This window comes from Terrapene carolina, unplaced genomic scaffold (assembly GCF_002925995.2).
Source record: "Terrapene carolina triunguis isolate 2854851 unplaced genomic scaffold, T_m_triunguis-2.0 Scaffold132, whole genome shotgun sequence".
Taxonomy (NCBI): domain Eukaryota; kingdom Metazoa; phylum Chordata; order Testudines; family Emydidae; genus Terrapene; species Terrapene triunguis.
This window is the reverse complement of record NW_020664483.1, coordinates 15879102-15896414: the sequence shown is the minus strand read 5'-3', so window position 1 is coordinate 15896414 and position 17313 is coordinate 15879102. Positions and strand designations below refer to the sequence as shown.

Below are 17313 nucleotides of genomic sequence, written 5' to 3'. Positions count from 1 at the left end.
CAGCCCGAGTCCAAATGTCTACACAGCAATTAAACAGCTCCTCAGCCCAAGCCCGAGTTAGCTGGCACGGGCCAGCCACAGGTTTTTAATTGCAGTGTAGACATACACTCAGTGGTCCCCTGCTGGTGCCCAAGAAGCGTGGAAGAAAAAAGCAGCCTGATTTGAATATAGAGAGAACATGAGCTGGACTTGGGACAGCAGGGAATAGATTGGGACAAGGATCCTTGCTAGATGAGGAACTAAGATGAGGACCAAGGACAGGCTGGAGGGGACATAAGGGGTCAATGAGGAGGGGAACAGGGACAGCAGGGTCTCCAACCACTAAGCACATTCCCTTGCAGAACCAAGATTCCTGAGTCTCAACATTCCTTTGCTGTAAGAAAACAACTATCAAACCCACTTCTCTCTAGTGAGTGGTCTACCCAGAGGATGACAACATACTAGTGCTATCATTTACTCCTTTAGCTCAAGTAGGAGAGAGCTGAACTGTGGACTAAAGTTCCCAACCCTGCTTATGACCCATGTGGGTGATGGTACTATTCCAGATGATCAGATTTTTTATTTTTTCATTACTTTGTAAAAAGCCTAAGAAATTACATACTAAAAATCTACATTTTAAAAAAATTGATGTTGCAAAGTCAAGCACCCAAATGCCAGTTGTGACTGAAACCTTAATTTGGTCCTCTTGTGCACACGCATTAAGATACAGTCTTTAATTATATGCTCACATTCTCTTTTTCCACAGGGATCCCTAACTCATTCAGTGCACAGGCTAGACTGTGCTACTGTCAGTTTTCTGAAAATTCAGACCATAGGTGTCTCAAATTGAGTACCCAAAATTAGTGGACATTTTTCACCTTAATCTCTCTGAGCCTCTGTCCTCCATCTGTAAAACGTGGATAATACCACCCCTCACCTCAAAGTGGTGTGAAGATTAGTATCTTAGTGCTTCACAAACATTAATTAATTAGAGTGATGAGCACCATAGAAAAGTCCATGAGGAAATTAATAATTCTGTCTTCAAAGCAAGGTTTGAAAAGCATGAAGCAAATGAAGCACTGAATGAGCATAAAACAAAAGTGAATAGCTGCTCATTCCGTGTGTACTATCCATCCTGTGCACTGAACGAGGCAGGGATAATGTGGAAAAAATAGTATGTGATCATTTATTTTAGACTGTTTCGTAATGGATACGCACATGGGGGCTAAATAAAGATTGCACAGGCAACCTTAAGTTTGGTATTTCCTAACTTTTGAGTGTTTGACTTTGCAGCCTTACAATTCTTTTAGAGAGAGAGAGAGAGAGAGAGAGAGAGAGTAAACACTACACACACACTTGACATCCAATACACTTCTGTAGCACTTGATGAGAATTGCTTTCCCTCCTAAAAGTGCCACTAGTCATTATTTAATATTAGCTCTTAACAGGGATAGATTCAGGTGGGATGCACTAAACAAGGAAACTGTATAGATTGTTTGATATACCCTATACTAGCTCTCTGCTGAAGTAATAAGTGATTGTATTGCACTTTCTGGATGTTTCGATCACAGAGCAGAAGTTTTTATCACAGGGGAAAAACACCTTATTAACCTCTACTCTGTCAGATCCTCTCTATGTCCATATATGCAACACTGTCAGGAATGATCGGTGCCTCTTCTAGTTTATGTTATCATGCTCTGAACCTAAACCACTAAGGGGTTAAATGACTAACAAGAGAATAACTTGAATGGGTGATTTAGACTAACAACATACTGAACTCTGCCACTGTAGTTCCTACAACAGGCTTTTTGCTACACAATGACATGTCACTCTTTCCACAACAGAAATATCCAATAGTTCCAAAACATGGTTCCAAATGCAAACACTGCTTGGTTTACAATCAAAATCTTTATTTATAAAAATCACTTACCTGGCCAATTCCAATATAAAAAGTATTTCAGTTCAAAACTTCTGCATTTTTAAGATATCTGTCCTGCCACTGATAAGGTTTGTGGGACATCTCATACCTTCAATCCATGCATGCAACCTCCTCTAACTTCAAGTGGAGTTGTGTACATCAATTGAAGGAACAATAACACTTCTGAACGCATGTGAAAAATCATCCTCTTTTCATTAAGAGTTTGCAAAGAAAATTAAAGTACACAACTAGCATTTATTTTAAAGGCATCAAAATATCACAGAAGATATAGATCAAATGCTTTCACACTGCATAAAACAAACCTTCTCTTCCCTGACTGTTTTGTGGCAAAGTTATAATGCTATCCAGAAAAATCCAACGTTCCCACTCTGGACTAACTACCATACTACTAGACATGAGTTTATGTTTTTCATGCACATTTCATGTATTCCCACATGCTATGTTGCTGCCAATAATTTATGACTGATCTGCACCCGGGCTGCCCTTCAGCATTTTATTTAATCTTTGCAACAGTGATTTACAATGACTCATCATTAATACAAAAATGTACATGTGTGTTAACAAGTTTGGAAGGATCTAAGAAGGAAGGTAAAATTTTTTTGAAAGTTGTGGCTGAATGACTTACGAGCCAGCTGAAGAAAGGCAAAGTAAACCATAAATGATCTGTTTGCTGTTCCCTGCAGCAAACAATTTAGGCAAAATAATTTGTTCTCAGGCATACCTTGTTATAAAAAAATATATTAATAAAAATGTTGGGAAACATTTTCATGTATCACCAACACTCAAATTAGCTGTTCAGTGTTTATCCCACAGGTAGTTTTAAGTAGTCCTTTCCATGGCCTGCTCTCTCAGACTTTCAGTCATAACATCCATTTTTTGAAACTGCCTTTTTTGAAAGCCTGTGTACTGCATTTTGGCATTGCTGCCCTTTCAAAAATCAATGGGAAATCAAACATGGACACACAATTTAAAAATGCACTTCATCAGCTCTCCAGTTTTGAACCATTTGGGGGGAAATTGTCTCAAGAATGAATACTACAATTTAATTGTAACTCCATGGGAGAATTCTCAAACTGGCATCTGCAGTATGACTGCCCTAAATCCAGGAGACTTCAGTTAGACTGTATTTTGACCTGCATTAATTTTTTTCTTGCACATAGGGAGCTTATACAGACGTGTGTGACAAAAAAACAAAAACAAAAATTTCAATTATAGGGCAAGTTGGGTACAAAGAGAGACCACAACGTCACTCAGGATAAAAATCTACTAACGTTAGTTCAAAAGCATGCTGCGATCATTGTCTCCTAAAACTTTTTGTAGGCCATCCTAAACTGACATACTTGTCCATAGGAAATCATATACTTCAGTCAGATCCTCCATTCATACTTTCCCTTGTTGACTGAAAGGACTGACTTTTTATATTTCTCCTCATAGTTCATGGCCTTCATTCATGGGCTCAGCCTCCAAAGGTTCACCCAACATGAGATTTCTAACAAAGGCAAATATATAGCCTTGGAAGAACCATTTCAATATCTCTATGGCATACATACGGTAGCTATGCTCACAGAATATTTTTGCTAGCATATGAAAGATGGAAAGGAAAGCAAATGCACCTGTAGGAGCAGGATTTGAAGTAAGGGATGGTATGTGTTGACGTACCAACTGTACATAGCTACACATTTCCAGAGCCTCTCCAATGCAACAATCTTTTTACTCAGGCCATTATCATTAAGTAGGAGCCCTGGTTATCTACATGGCCCCTAAAATGGACAAAACCACCTATCATTCAACTTAAGGACAATAATACAAATTAAGATATTGATTGGACAAAGGGTGGTGTAATAAATCTATAACAAATAAAGATACTTTCCCCCCACTAATGATTTGGAATACTGAAACCGAATTTGCTATTAAAATATATCTGATGATATTTTTAGGACAACGTTATTTTTTATTTTTACAGTAAGTATCTGGAAGCACACTTCAGTATATAAGGTATTCTGTATTTTCCTTTAATCAGTGTCTTACAAGGCTGCAAAAAACAAAAAAACAAAACCTGATCTCCCAGGTCTGCTGTGAGGTCACAGAAATTGATAACCCTTACAAGCTATGCTTATGTGAGTCTGCCTGTGTCTCACAGATAGTGCTCTTTGTAAATTAATCCTCCAAAGGCAAATATATTGTAAGTAGCTTGTTATCTCTAAAGTACTAAATTGAAGAATACATGGGATTATATTGACAGAAATTACATTTTCTGTAATGGGGTTTAATATATCTGAAATCTCTCCGATAGGCTCCTAGTCTCTCTCACCAAGGAGGGTTTGTTAATGTAGGTGCAATGGACATCAAGACAAAATTTATTCACTAAAATGGATTAGGCCATGTAATCAGAGCTTCAGTAATATTAATCTCTGACACTTATTGAATGAAGGGGGAGGGAGAACAACTTTTGTCTGCAAACTGGCACTTCTGACTCCCTTCCCCACAGCAGGCTTGCAGCTTATGTTGGCAATTCCTGGGTATTACTTCAAAGAGGATAAGGTTTCCCATCTTAAACACTAATTCAAAAATATTAGAACAATTAATTAGATATACTTAGTTTCACAGGGTTTTAGGTTTTGATACACTTCAAATGTGACATTTGTTCTGCTATTTTGTATGAAACCTGGATTTCAATAACAGTATTGTTGCAGTAACAAAGGGTAATAAATCATACTTTTAAAAAATAGTCTTGATGCCACAATTTTGTACTTAAATCGGAATACTTTTGGCTGGTGCAGAAACCCAGCCACAAATAATAAGCAACTTAACATCTGATTCAGATACAGCAATGGTTTTATTTTCTAAAGCTGTCTCTGTTATAACAAATCAAGGGTCCCAACTATCCTTACTTTTAAATTAATAAATTAAACACACAATTTTTTCCCCTGTAATACTTCAGTGGGGAAAAGGCAGATTTTCCTTAAAGTTTGTTTCAAGATTTTCTTTTCTTTCTTTCTTTTTTCTTTTTAAAAAAACTCAAATACACTGAGAAGATCCCAAAATAGCTTTTTGTTAGTCAAAAATAATAATTTGATATAAACGGTGATGGACTCAATCAATACAGCCTGAAGAAAATGTACAGAGTGGTGTCTATCTCACTTACGTTTTCTGGGTCTCAAGTGATTGATTTCTTAAAGGATGGGTGGGCAGACACAATTATATCCAGGAAAAACACAGACATGCATATAAACTGAAATGTAACTATTTAAAGAGCTATGGGAAAGTAAATACTATATGTTTTCTGCAGTACTAAAACTATAGTTCCCACAACTGAAATCATTCTGTAGGCTACATACATTTGCATCAATAAACTTCCACGGAAAGCTGGCAACTAGGAGGGCGTGTCAGCAGAATGCCAATCATTAGAGGCAGGTTGCTAGTGGTCAGAGTACTGACTGTGGGTAAACACTAAATAAAATTACTTACCAATTGTTCACCTGAAGTATAGTGAGCCCTGTGTCTTGTGCCAACTGCTTTTTCTGTTCTTCTGAAGGGTAAGGGTGCTAAAAGATACCAAAATAAATATATAGATTTAAAATGATGGTTTTACTCACTTTTAATTAATAATAAAGTCTGACGTCTATTTAAAAAGGTGAAAATGCTGAGGTGTGTCACTCTTTTGTAATTATTAATGGGCTACTACATCATTTAATTAATGGCAGTAAAAGACAAGCCAATTATAAAGATTAGTGAAGTGTAGAAATAGCTGCTTAGGATACTGGCAGTACCTTGATACTCAGTGTGGATATTTGTTGCAGTATCACAAAGTTTTGTGATCGTCTTATGGGAATTATTAAAGTCATGTGACTGAGGGCTTTTTCAGCATTTCACCAAATAATGAAGAAAACACACACACACTGATATATATATCAGTGTGTGTTATATAGATAGATAGATATATCTATCTATATAACATATAGCTATGTTATATAGATAGATAGATAGATAGATAGATAGATATATAGATATATATATATATAAGCACCACTAGAGTCTGATTTAATGAAGGGAAATCTTATCTGTGCCTGAAAATAATTTGCAAATAAAATCAGCATCTTGAACAGCAACAAATGCTGGGATTTTGAACATAGGCCAATATAAGGTCAATGATCAGCACATTTTTGTCTGACATTAACATAGCTGTGCTACACTAATCATGAGAGACAGAAAATAAATACTAGTTTAAATGAAGACAATATTAAAATTAAATCTTAAGTTACATTTCTTGTGAAAACTTGATTGCTTTCTCAGAAAATTCACTTATGCATGAATACAAATTACCGGTACTTAATAAGTTAAAAGCAAAAACCACATCCAAGTCTGAATTTAGAAACAACTTTGCCAACGTCGTTTTCCTTGATGTTAAAGTATTATTGTCCTTAAAGAAAATGAACCAAAACCACAAATACAGCAATCCTCAGGAAGAAATGTCTTTTAGGGTAATCTATTCTGGCCCTATACTATAGGTAAAAGTACCACTAACTTGAAATTTAAATGCCAGAGTACCTGGGACTAACTTCTGGTCCACTACATGATAAAGTTATTTTAAAATTCCAGTAAAATTATTTGATAAAATAGATTTGACATGTCCAAACAGCATGTTAACAGTTGCAACATTCTTTACTGTATTATGCACACATCCACTTTTCCACAAAACATACCACTGTTCTTTGGCGTTGCCATTAGATGCAATATTACAAAAGATGTAAACTAAAACTTTTTAAAAATATAGGAATTTATAACTCAAAATCCAACGATCTTACTTCTATGATACCTATTGAACACGTTTTACATACTACTCTGAACCACATAACCGGAAATCTAATAGCTATGTTATACTAATTGACATTACTGAATTACCTCATCTTACAAACTATGGACTTTCATAATTCAATTTGTTTTCTCTGGTCAGTTTGTCCAACAGAACAGAAAGCACATTGCAGTGGACTCTAACACTAACAGAATATGCCTATGACACAGAAAAATGATTAACATGACTTTTACCCATCAGTGGTGGAGTATTATATGTAGACTGAATATATCTTATATACTTTCCAATACCAATATATTTTTGCCTTTTGAAAATGCTTCCAGGGCAGCTCCATACTCCTAATTATATCTGAGCTACATTTCCATTAATGACAAGTATACTTTTATGGGCATAAACATGACACAACCATTGAAAGAACATTCATAGAAACTATTTTGAATTATATTATTTGTTAAATGTGCTGATAGCCACTCCTTGCTGAGTTTGCTAGCCACCTTTCAGTTCTTTTATGCTCTATGGTCACAGTATCAATGCCATTTAAGTTTAGAGTCAATGTAATTGCCGCTGCAATTCATTTGTGCTTTATTTTCAGAAACATGTTTGTACTTATATACTACGCAGCAAACTGTTGTATTTTAGTTATGTCCATCAACTTGATCTTAGTCCATTAGAAGAACCTGACCATTCAGCTTGAAATAGCCTCAGTATTCTCTTCAAAACCTTACTATGAAGATTTGTAGACTTTCATTTTAGTTTTACTTCTCATTTTAACTTTACTATCATAAAAGGATATGCTTTATTTTCTTATTTTGCTTTGTCACCTTGCATGTGATCTGAGTTTAAGTAATTGAACAAACTGTGTCTAATTTTATGTAGCAAGCAATAATTACTAGATAGCCTCTAGCTACTGGAATTGAGAACTCTGTCTCCATTTAGCAATTTTCAGTTGTTCTGGATTTTTTTCCAAATAGTCAAGACCGGATAAAATTAGTCATCAGAATAATACAGCCACTGTATAAATAATTGCTTTAAGTGTATCAAACAAAATTCCCTAAATCACGGTATGTTTAAGGTCATCTGATTTTTTCCATAGTCTAGTTATTGGCTTAATGTAGCATAAACTTTGAATTTCATGAAAAATCTATAATTGTTATAATCACATGAAAGCCATGACTTGATGTGGCTAATCCCTCTCAGCCAGAAGTTCACAATGAGGTAGGCTTTTTATACGGAGACTCAATATACTTAAAATATCTTGAACACTGTGCATCCTTATTATATAAGCTATTTGTGGATACTATGAGTTGTGCCTTTATAGGCTTAAAAAAAATGACTTGACAACTAATCAACATGCCACAGGCTAGGTTGCTATAAAAACTTTCAAAGCCTTGTTGCATTCCTACCCACCGGGCTAGTAAGGCATATGCTACAGGCAATGGCAGACATCACATTGCAACAGAGATAAAGGGGAAAATCCTCAGAACTGCCATTTTATGAAGAAATAAGGAAATTCATTCTGTACTATTGCTGTTAATACTCTTTTCACATATGTAGCAGTAATAGATAGTTTCCATGAGAGTGCTCCTTTATTAATTTTGTTTAAAAGGGACAAAGACACTCTTTAAAAAAGTCACTTATAAATGTAGCACTGATTCCCGTTGGCAAATATACCTAACACTAAGATCACTTTGGGATATCAAAGCAAATTGGACCACTGTTCAATAAACAGTGACTTGAGACCTTTACTTTGTTATGTACATTAGCCTCATACCATTATCTCTTAAAAGCTTAATTATTTGCAAACAATTGATCAAGATGTGAATTTGAGAAAGGAATGCTAGGACCACTGGGAGAGCTGCAACGCATTAGGAGAGCAAACAAAATTACCTTTAGATCTCACAATAAGAATTAACGATTGGGACCATATATAGGGCAGTGCAGTAGCTGAAATGTTCTTTCTGGAGTGTTTTCCATTTGATCTACATTAACACCTCAAGAATGAATGAAAGCTATAAAACAGTGATTATGTAGGGTAAGGCTAGAATCAATCCAACACATGTATATTGGGAGATTGCAGACTAGCTTTCCTGTGGAGGCTGGAGGAAAAGGGTGCTTCCAAGAGATACGCTCTAAGAATTATTTTGGGAAAGTTCGATGGTCTGTGTTATGCAGAAGGTCAAACAAGATAATCACATTGGTCCCTTCTGGTCTTGGAATCTATGAAAATAGGTAGCTAGTAGGGAAACAGAAGTTCAGAAGAAGCCAGGCTTACACAAATAAGGACTAAGGCATTACTGTAAAATAATGGGGCCAAATTCTACTTTTTTCTATTCAATGGGTTGCAGCAGTGTTACAGCGCAACATTTGGCCTATCGGAAACCTACCACTTGTTCCTTACTATAAACCTAGTACTGAAATGTGGATTGTTTGACACTATTAATGTGTTTTTGCGGCTCTGTGGTATTACTTGTAATAATGACTTAGTACAGAAGTGATTGCTTAATAATCCCATCTGAGCCTGCATGCAAATGAAAATTTAACCCTAGGGAATCTACCCAGGGCAATATAAACAGTTAAGGAACATTTGAAAAGGTAAAAATAACTTACAGAATTTAAGTCAGAGCAGTCATTTTAGCAGTAACAAAGCAATGAAACTGACAGAGAAAAATGTAATTTTCCATTATGTTTTCTGTGAACAGTTTAATAAAACTGTACTTAGAGAGTAGCATTCTTGATAGAACGTGGTGTTGTTTTGTTTTTAAAATCAGCAGAGAACTTGTTTAACCAAACAATCAATAAGTCTTCTTTATTCTTTGACTACAGTCAATAGGTAAAGAGAAACTCTACAGTAAATACAGATGGAAAGTGTCCAGACCCATATCTTAATGATACTCCTTGTCCAAATGTACTCCTTTCATCAAATTTTCCACTACTGACTGCAAATGTGGATGCCAGGACAGTGATACACTTTATCTTATCTGCCCTGGTAACCAAGTATCAATAACATTCCCTCCCTCATTGCTTTGCCCACTATAACAGCACATTGTAATGGTTGCAGAAAAATGGAAAATAATCCTGTACAGAGCTTGCTGCTGAGATAATGGAAGGCTAAGCTGTCCCTTCTCAAACCCCAGATTAGTAATTTCTTGTGACATAGAACTGCCTCTATACCCAAACTGCAAAACAGCTGTAACAAAGCACAGAGATAGAAGCAATTTTCAAGCAAAATGTTATATGTTATACTTTAAAAGGTATGGGAATAGGCACAGGAAGAACTGATCTAATATGAGGAGTTATGGCAACTGTCCAATATAATAACCCTTATCAAAGCATGTTCTGTTGCTTGGCTGAATATGTTGGGAGAACAATTTCAGAAGTTCTTTTATCCTTTTCCTCCAGTCCTCTGCCTCCTCCACAGCTAAGTTTAATGCATTTATAGAAGATGACCTTGAGCTAAACTCTGGTATGTGATGGAGAGATACTTACTCCCCCCAAAAAACTCCCCCCTCAAAAAAAGTCTACCACATGGACTTTCACTATATTAACCATTACATTCCTGTATTATGCTATAAAATGTTCTAATGAAAAGTTTTTGAATTTATATATAGTCTTATTTTAAAGATTCTTGCTCAGCTATATTACGGGTCTAAACCTAGCTGTTCAATTAATAAACAGAATAAGTAGGTGATCTGGATAATACTGACAAATTACAAATCAGTTTTACAGTTAACTTTAAATCTTGTTTAATCAAAACTTTTTCACTGTAAAAGAATTTGATATTGTGTGGGGGAGGGGTTATATGTTGTACACGTGAATTGTTTACATTGTTCACAATTAAATTGATCTATGATACATTTAAAAAAATCCATAATGCTTCCTTATTGTATTTCAGCTTTATGAATTAGTTTTACTGTTTCAGTGAATGCTTTTTTGTCTCCTGACTGCACATTATCAAAGAGACACTTTGTGCCTGCTATTTGCATTACAAAAGCAGTGCATGGTGTAGTCTAAGAACATAGCTTGAATTTATAGTAGTTGAGTTCTGTATCCTCACACATGGTGGAATCAAAAGAATAACTAGGGTGTCTGCACTAGCAAAGTAGCCAAAAGCGTTTGGAACACTAACAGTAAAGTCACAAGATTTCAACCTGCTTTCTTAATTCTCACCAGTGTATTTAGATTGAACAATAAATAGAATGCATTTAGACACAGTTTGCTCATTTTTCAGTCTGGATGAATTAGTTTGTAGATAAGCCCTATTCAGTAGTGGCTCTAAGAAGTTGCCAAGTTGAGGTGTGCAGCTATGAAAATCTACTGAAAAGCTGAAAACTAGATCTTGTTTGTCACATGGGAATGAGTTGCACATCTAAGGAAAAGCTAAACATTTCACAGCAATCACTTTATTCTAAATACATCCACAAGGATACAAAGGAAAACCTTTTATAACTTTCGCACAATCAGTTACATAGTTTAGCCCTGTAAATCAGCTGTACAATGCTACTGTATTGTCTGTTTGATTTGTTATTTAAAACTCATTTATTGTATTTTCAGTACATAAAACACATGTAGTGAGTAAACATAATAGAAGGATATATTCATATTAAATACACAAAGCAGACCTAGTCATCCTTTAAAATTATACACACACACACATATATATATATACACACACACACACACACACACACACACATACATACATATATATATACACACACACACACACACACACACACACACTATAGCTTAACAAGCTAGCCACTTCTCAATGTGATTTTAATAACATTATTGTTATTAAATTCCTGCACTGATAGTTATTGAAAAGTTAACTGTAAATGCAAAATCAAAACATAAAAACATGTAATATCTGAAGTAACTGCGGTGCCTTTGCATATTTTACAATGTAAAGTGATACTCTGCAGTTTGGCTTCTACTACATCAGAGAATTCCTAAGGGACAGATTCTGAATAGCAACGTACTCCACAAAAGGTCCTATTGATTCCAGTGGGAACCACTCAAGGAGTAAGGTACCATTCAAGGTGAGTAAAGGTATCCAGAATCTGGCCCTTAGTAAGGAAAATACACTATATAAAGTATCTCAGCATCAAAAAAAGAGACCTAGTTTTGTTTGAGGAAGCATCGGGGGGGGGTCAGAACTATACTATTTGGTGGACAAGTTGTGTTTTCCTGAGAAAAAGTGCCCTCCTTGCTCTATGAGTCTCTCTTTCCATTTCCCCTTTGTAGATAATTTCTTGCAAGAGCTGTCTATGAACCTGTTTTGGCATACACAAACATGAATCTCCTCTCCAGTATTCAAGGAGAGATATGGTATGGCTTGGGGCATTCTGCTAATACTTTTCTGGTGTGCCCCATCAATTTATGCAGAATGTAAGCATTCATTAAAGGCGGGGAGGGAGAAAGAGGTGTGTGTGTGTGGGGGAGGGAGTTCAGCTCATCCCCTACACCGGATATTATAGGAGCCAGAGATGGAAAAGCCTAATAGATCATCTAATCCAGGGGTTCTCAAACTGGGGGTTGGGACCCCTCAGGGGGTCGTGAGGTGATTACATGGGGGGTCGCGAGCTATCAGCCTCCACCCCAAACCCCGCTTTGCCTCCAGCATTTATAATGGTGTTAAATATATTTTTAAAAAAGTGTTTTTCACTTATAAGGGGGGGTCGCACTCAGAAGCTTGGTATGTGAAAGGGATCACCAGTACAAAAGTCTGAGAACCACTGATCTAATCCATCCCCCTGCAACTACAACATTGTTCCGTCCCTACAGCACATGACCCACTATGTTGTCCAGTTCAGGTTTAATTATCCCAAGTCATGGACCTTCCTTCACTTCTCTTAGTCAATCTAATAGAGCTTACGGTTTTGAGGTGTTAAACTAGTGTGAGCAAGAATTAGGTTAACTTCATTGACTTCAGAGAGAAGTCCCCACTCTACACCAGCACAAATGAGTGCAGACTCAGGGAGGTAAATGCTCCTTTTACCCATTACTCCTAGTTAAATCCTGTGGTTCTGTATGAGCCAGAAGGGACGGGGAAAGGGGAACCAAAAGTCAGCAGAGGAGTGGATCCGTGAGTGAGGCAGGAATAGAGAGGAGCCTTCTATTCTCCAGACCCCACTTCGACCTCCGATCCTGCACGAAATGCAGATTGCATGCGACTACTAAGTCGAAACATAGTTAAGTGTTTCATTAGCACTGTATAACGTACTGTTACAAATTAATTTTTGCTGGGAAAGGACAAGGAGACTGTCAACTTTATTTCAAACAGTTTCATCCACTTCCATAAAAAAATCTGAGTGAGTACAAAATGTCAGAAATGTGAACGGGAAGCACTAATACAGTAAAAGCCAACCTGTGCTTCAGGCTGTATTTTCACATTCTGTACACAGTAGGCATCAGCTTGATTGGAAAGTGTTTGATTATATATATTACAATATATTTTGTTAATTCATTACAAAAGTAATTCCTTGCTATTTTGTTAGCTTAGTCTACATGATATTATACTGGGGTGACGGACTTTCCCTTTCTGAAGTCCAGGGTGTTTGGTTGTTTTTTTTATATATCAATACTGTACAAAAGCAACTGCATTTGAAGATGAATAGCTTAGGACAAAGTAATTATTACGAAAAGGTGCATCCTTAAAATAAGTGACATGATCTTAATAGTACAAACAGCAATGAAATATTACATGAGTGACATTGAAATAACAGAGTAAAGGCATTACCTAACTTCCAATCCAATTATAACTAAAATTCACATACTTAAAAGCAAGCTTTTTAATTAATCCAACTTCACATCAGAAGGCTAGTCACAGATCTCAAAAGGTTAAATCCATCTTTGAACAGTGCTCATAAAAATCTGCTGTCTGCCCCAACCTTCTTCCAAGTTAAAAGCTCCTATCAAGGAGGAAAAATCCACAGCTCTAACAGAATGTTTCCGTGAATGTTATATAAATAAGTAGTACACAGAAGAACCAAACTCCATAAAAGTCTTCTGTTGTTTTGTAGGGTGAGTCTGAAGCAGATTAATTCAGGTAAATATCTCCTAACCAGCAGCCTATTCTCAGTAATAATTCACTGTCCTTATCTGCATTAAATGACTTTATAACAGGTAGGCTTGGAAATAGTCCACAGTCTCTGGTAAATGATAGCAATAGAGGTGGTAATCCCAAGAAGTTTTTGCCAAACCTCTATTTGTGTTCTCTTCTTTCTGTCTTTGTCTTGCTGTGTTCTGTATTTCAAAGCCTGTCTCCTTATACTGTGGATAACAAGCTCCTAGGCACACCTTATTGGGTCACAAGATTACAGTGAAAGAACACTAAGGGGGTGTGTTCTATTCAACAAGTTCCCTTACCTAGGAGTTCCTGCTCAGAAAGTAGCACAATTGTCTTAAAGAGATAACACACTTCATAGTACACAGCGTAACAACTGAACAGTTTGAAAATATTCTCTCAAACTCATCTGCCTTCTCTTGCATAGCAACCAAAAGGTTTTACAAACAGATTTACAAATGCACACACACAGCTGACCATCTAAAATGCCAACATAAAGAGGTTTTACATTTACAAATTTTCATTAGAAAAAGTACCATGGAAGGAAATGAAAAATAAAGCTGCTATTTTGAAATGTTTCTTTGTTGGCATCAAAAGTCCTTGAACAGATGCCCTGTCCACCATTAAATATTCACAACATATCCTTGTAAAAGAATAAAGTACACACAACTTATGAGCAAAAAACACAATGTGTTCTTCATAAAAGAAAGATGCATTTAAAGATCCAGAAAAACCTAGAGAAACAGGACTCTTCCCAATATAACTAAAGACTCTTGGAACTGGTACACATTCTCTGGCGTTAATTTTCCCACTTAAATTACAGTGATGGTGTAGCCTCATCTCATTAGAGATCATTGTCCCCAGTAGACAGTTGTGTTTATGGGGGATTCTTGCTGTTCCACACCTGCTGCTCAGGTTGCTATGTGATAGAGAGTGCATACAAACAGCAGACTTGAGCTTGCTGGACTGCAACTGATGAGCCCAGGCTAATTCAGGGGTGATTATGTAGTTTACTGGACCACTAAACCTCTTTAAGCTTGTAATTACTGCCTATTTGAGTAAAGAACATTCAAAAGCAATTCACTGCATCATGCCTGCCACAGCTGGAAGCAGGCTGCCAGCAGTCTGTGGGGACATTAAAATCTACAGGGAAAGGGATTCAAGCACAGATAGTAGGCACTAACAGCGGCTTCAGCAGCCAAGTGTGTTCACATTCCATCTCACCTTTTCTGACCAGGCATACCATTAAAGGTGCAATGAAAACTATAGAAAAGCAATAAAGATGACAAATAATGGTATATAATTGAAAGAACTGCATTTTAATGACTTTTTTCTTTATATCAGGCTAATTTTTTTTAGCCTTTTTGTCATGCTAAGGGGGAGACGGGGATGCTTTTTACAAAATCCACTGCATGGATTTAGAATGCTCTTGTTTCCAAGTATTTTTTTAAACAGTTTTAGAAACAAAAAGTGCATCTTGTTTGTAATTGTAAACTAAATGTGACCCCTTATGATTTTCCAGCAACGTCTGTGTACAAATGATTTCCATTTGAGATATTTCAGTTGTGAAATTAATTTCAACAGACCCACACAATAACAATGATCGTTTTTATTTATACAAATTCATCTTTTGCCTTGTGCTTTGCAAACAATGAATCGATCCTCATAAACAGCACTTCTCTGAGAGGAGTATATTACTCTATCCACCCCAACCATTCAAAAAAACATGACTCAGGCCCCCCAGATCATGAAAACACTTTAAAAATAATAGACTTCAGATGCTTTTTATTTACCTTCAGGATTTTGAGCTATTAGGGTTCACATTTTCAATCTTGTCTAAGAACTTACTTTTTCTTTTAAATGAGAAATGAAATTCTCATGTAATCACCTGACTTCAGGAACTGGGGCTTTAGGAAAAACACCAAACATCATGAGACATCACAAGAACTGACAACACCATGCATTTTACACAGAAATAAACTGAGGCACAGAGAGACTGAGAATCTTTCCCGAGGTCACATAGTAAGTCAAAGGCAAAGCCTCGAATAGAACACAAGTCCCCGACCTGTGCAAGTGGAATCAGGTCCTGTGTGATGCTTCATTGACTTAAACAGGACCTCCCGTCTGGGCCCATGTGCATCCGACTGCAGGACTGAGGCACTAGACTCTCAATTGCCCTACTCTAACCACTTGACAATATTGCCTCCCACAATAATATTTTAGTGTTTGAGGTCAGACTAGATGATCTAATGATCTCTTCTGGCCTTAAAAATCTATGAAAATATTAATTAAGTAAAACTGCATCTAATACACTTGCATGGAATTTACTTTAAAGCAACACAGGACATATGGATATCAGAATTCAACAGTGTCATTCTCATTTTCTTGCTAACTGCTGCAGCTGCTTTATACATTGTTTTGTTAGACAGACAGACAAACACACATCAAAAAAAGAAAACCCATCACATGCTTTTTTCTTTGCTGTTGATACAGCGATCACGTGGCTGTAAATAAATTAAAAGGGACCGACCTTAATGAAGATGAAGCAGTTTCTCTTTTCACCTAAGCTTTTCGTCCCTTCTTTTAAAATGTCTTAATACATTTTAGCCACAGTAAGAAATATTTTATATATAAAATATTTCTTACTGTGGATGGAGAGAGAGAAGCAGCTGTTGTTGCCAAAAATCAGCTATTAAATGATAATATAAAAACATTATGGAGAAGTTTATTCTGAAAAAGTATGTAAATTCCAAGGAACCAAAAGCCACATCAATTCTATGACTACTCCATTCAAGTTCCAAAGATCTAGGAGCTTATAGGCTATCTAGATATCATTCTTATTAATATTCATTAGGTAGGTCTACTTGTATTTTCATAAGCTGTGAAGGTAGCATAAGAAACAATCAGAATTCTTTAACACAGAGGCATTATCAATTCAACATCTGCCAAATAGGAGGTATACAGATCTGAAGTTGAAATTCAAATGCAATTTACCTGTACTAGAGCTGTTTTTCATGAAACTGTTCACATTCCGATACAGGGCAAGCTATTTAAAGGTTCCCTCTTCTTATACACCTACAGTTCAGCTTTTACATCTGATAGTTCATTCGCCAGTATTTTTACCTTTACCACTAGATTCTCTCATGAATTGCATTCTTCATACTCTAGCTAATAAGTTTTCTTCTGTTAAAAGGGTTTAAGTTTAGTAATATTGCATATGTGACTAATACAGTCAAGTTTAAACTGTAAACTTAACTAAGCAATTCTGCTTTCTGACTAGAGAATTTATCTACACAAATTTATGGTGTGAAATCTCTGACTGATTCAGGGTGCAGAACTGTGTGCAGTTTTTGATCAGGGCTGGCTAATTTCGTAACTTACATTTACTAGGAGAGAGATAGATTTACAACTCTTAAAAGGAAAAAGTGCTCTAGTTAATTGTTTATCCTAATTATCAAAGGAATCTAGCGGAGAATATTAATGAATTTAAATGTAAAATGGATATGCTTTTACAGA

The 17313-nt window shown here is 36.2% G+C and overlaps 1 protein-coding gene across 2 annotated transcripts in view; it reads right to left on the bottom strand.

Annotated features, from left to right (window-relative positions):
• MEIS1 (Meis homeobox 1) overlaps nucleotides 1–17313 on the bottom strand; it is a 127257-nt gene that overhangs the window by 20705 nt on the left and 89239 nt on the right. For both annotated transcript variants that reach the window (XM_024211116.2, XM_024211117.2), the window contains exon 9: nucleotides 5387–5463. In XM_024211116.2, coding sequence (XP_024066884.1) covers nucleotides 5387–5463 — 77 coding nt within the window. The remainder of the gene's footprint in view (nucleotides 1–5386; nucleotides 5464–17313) is intronic.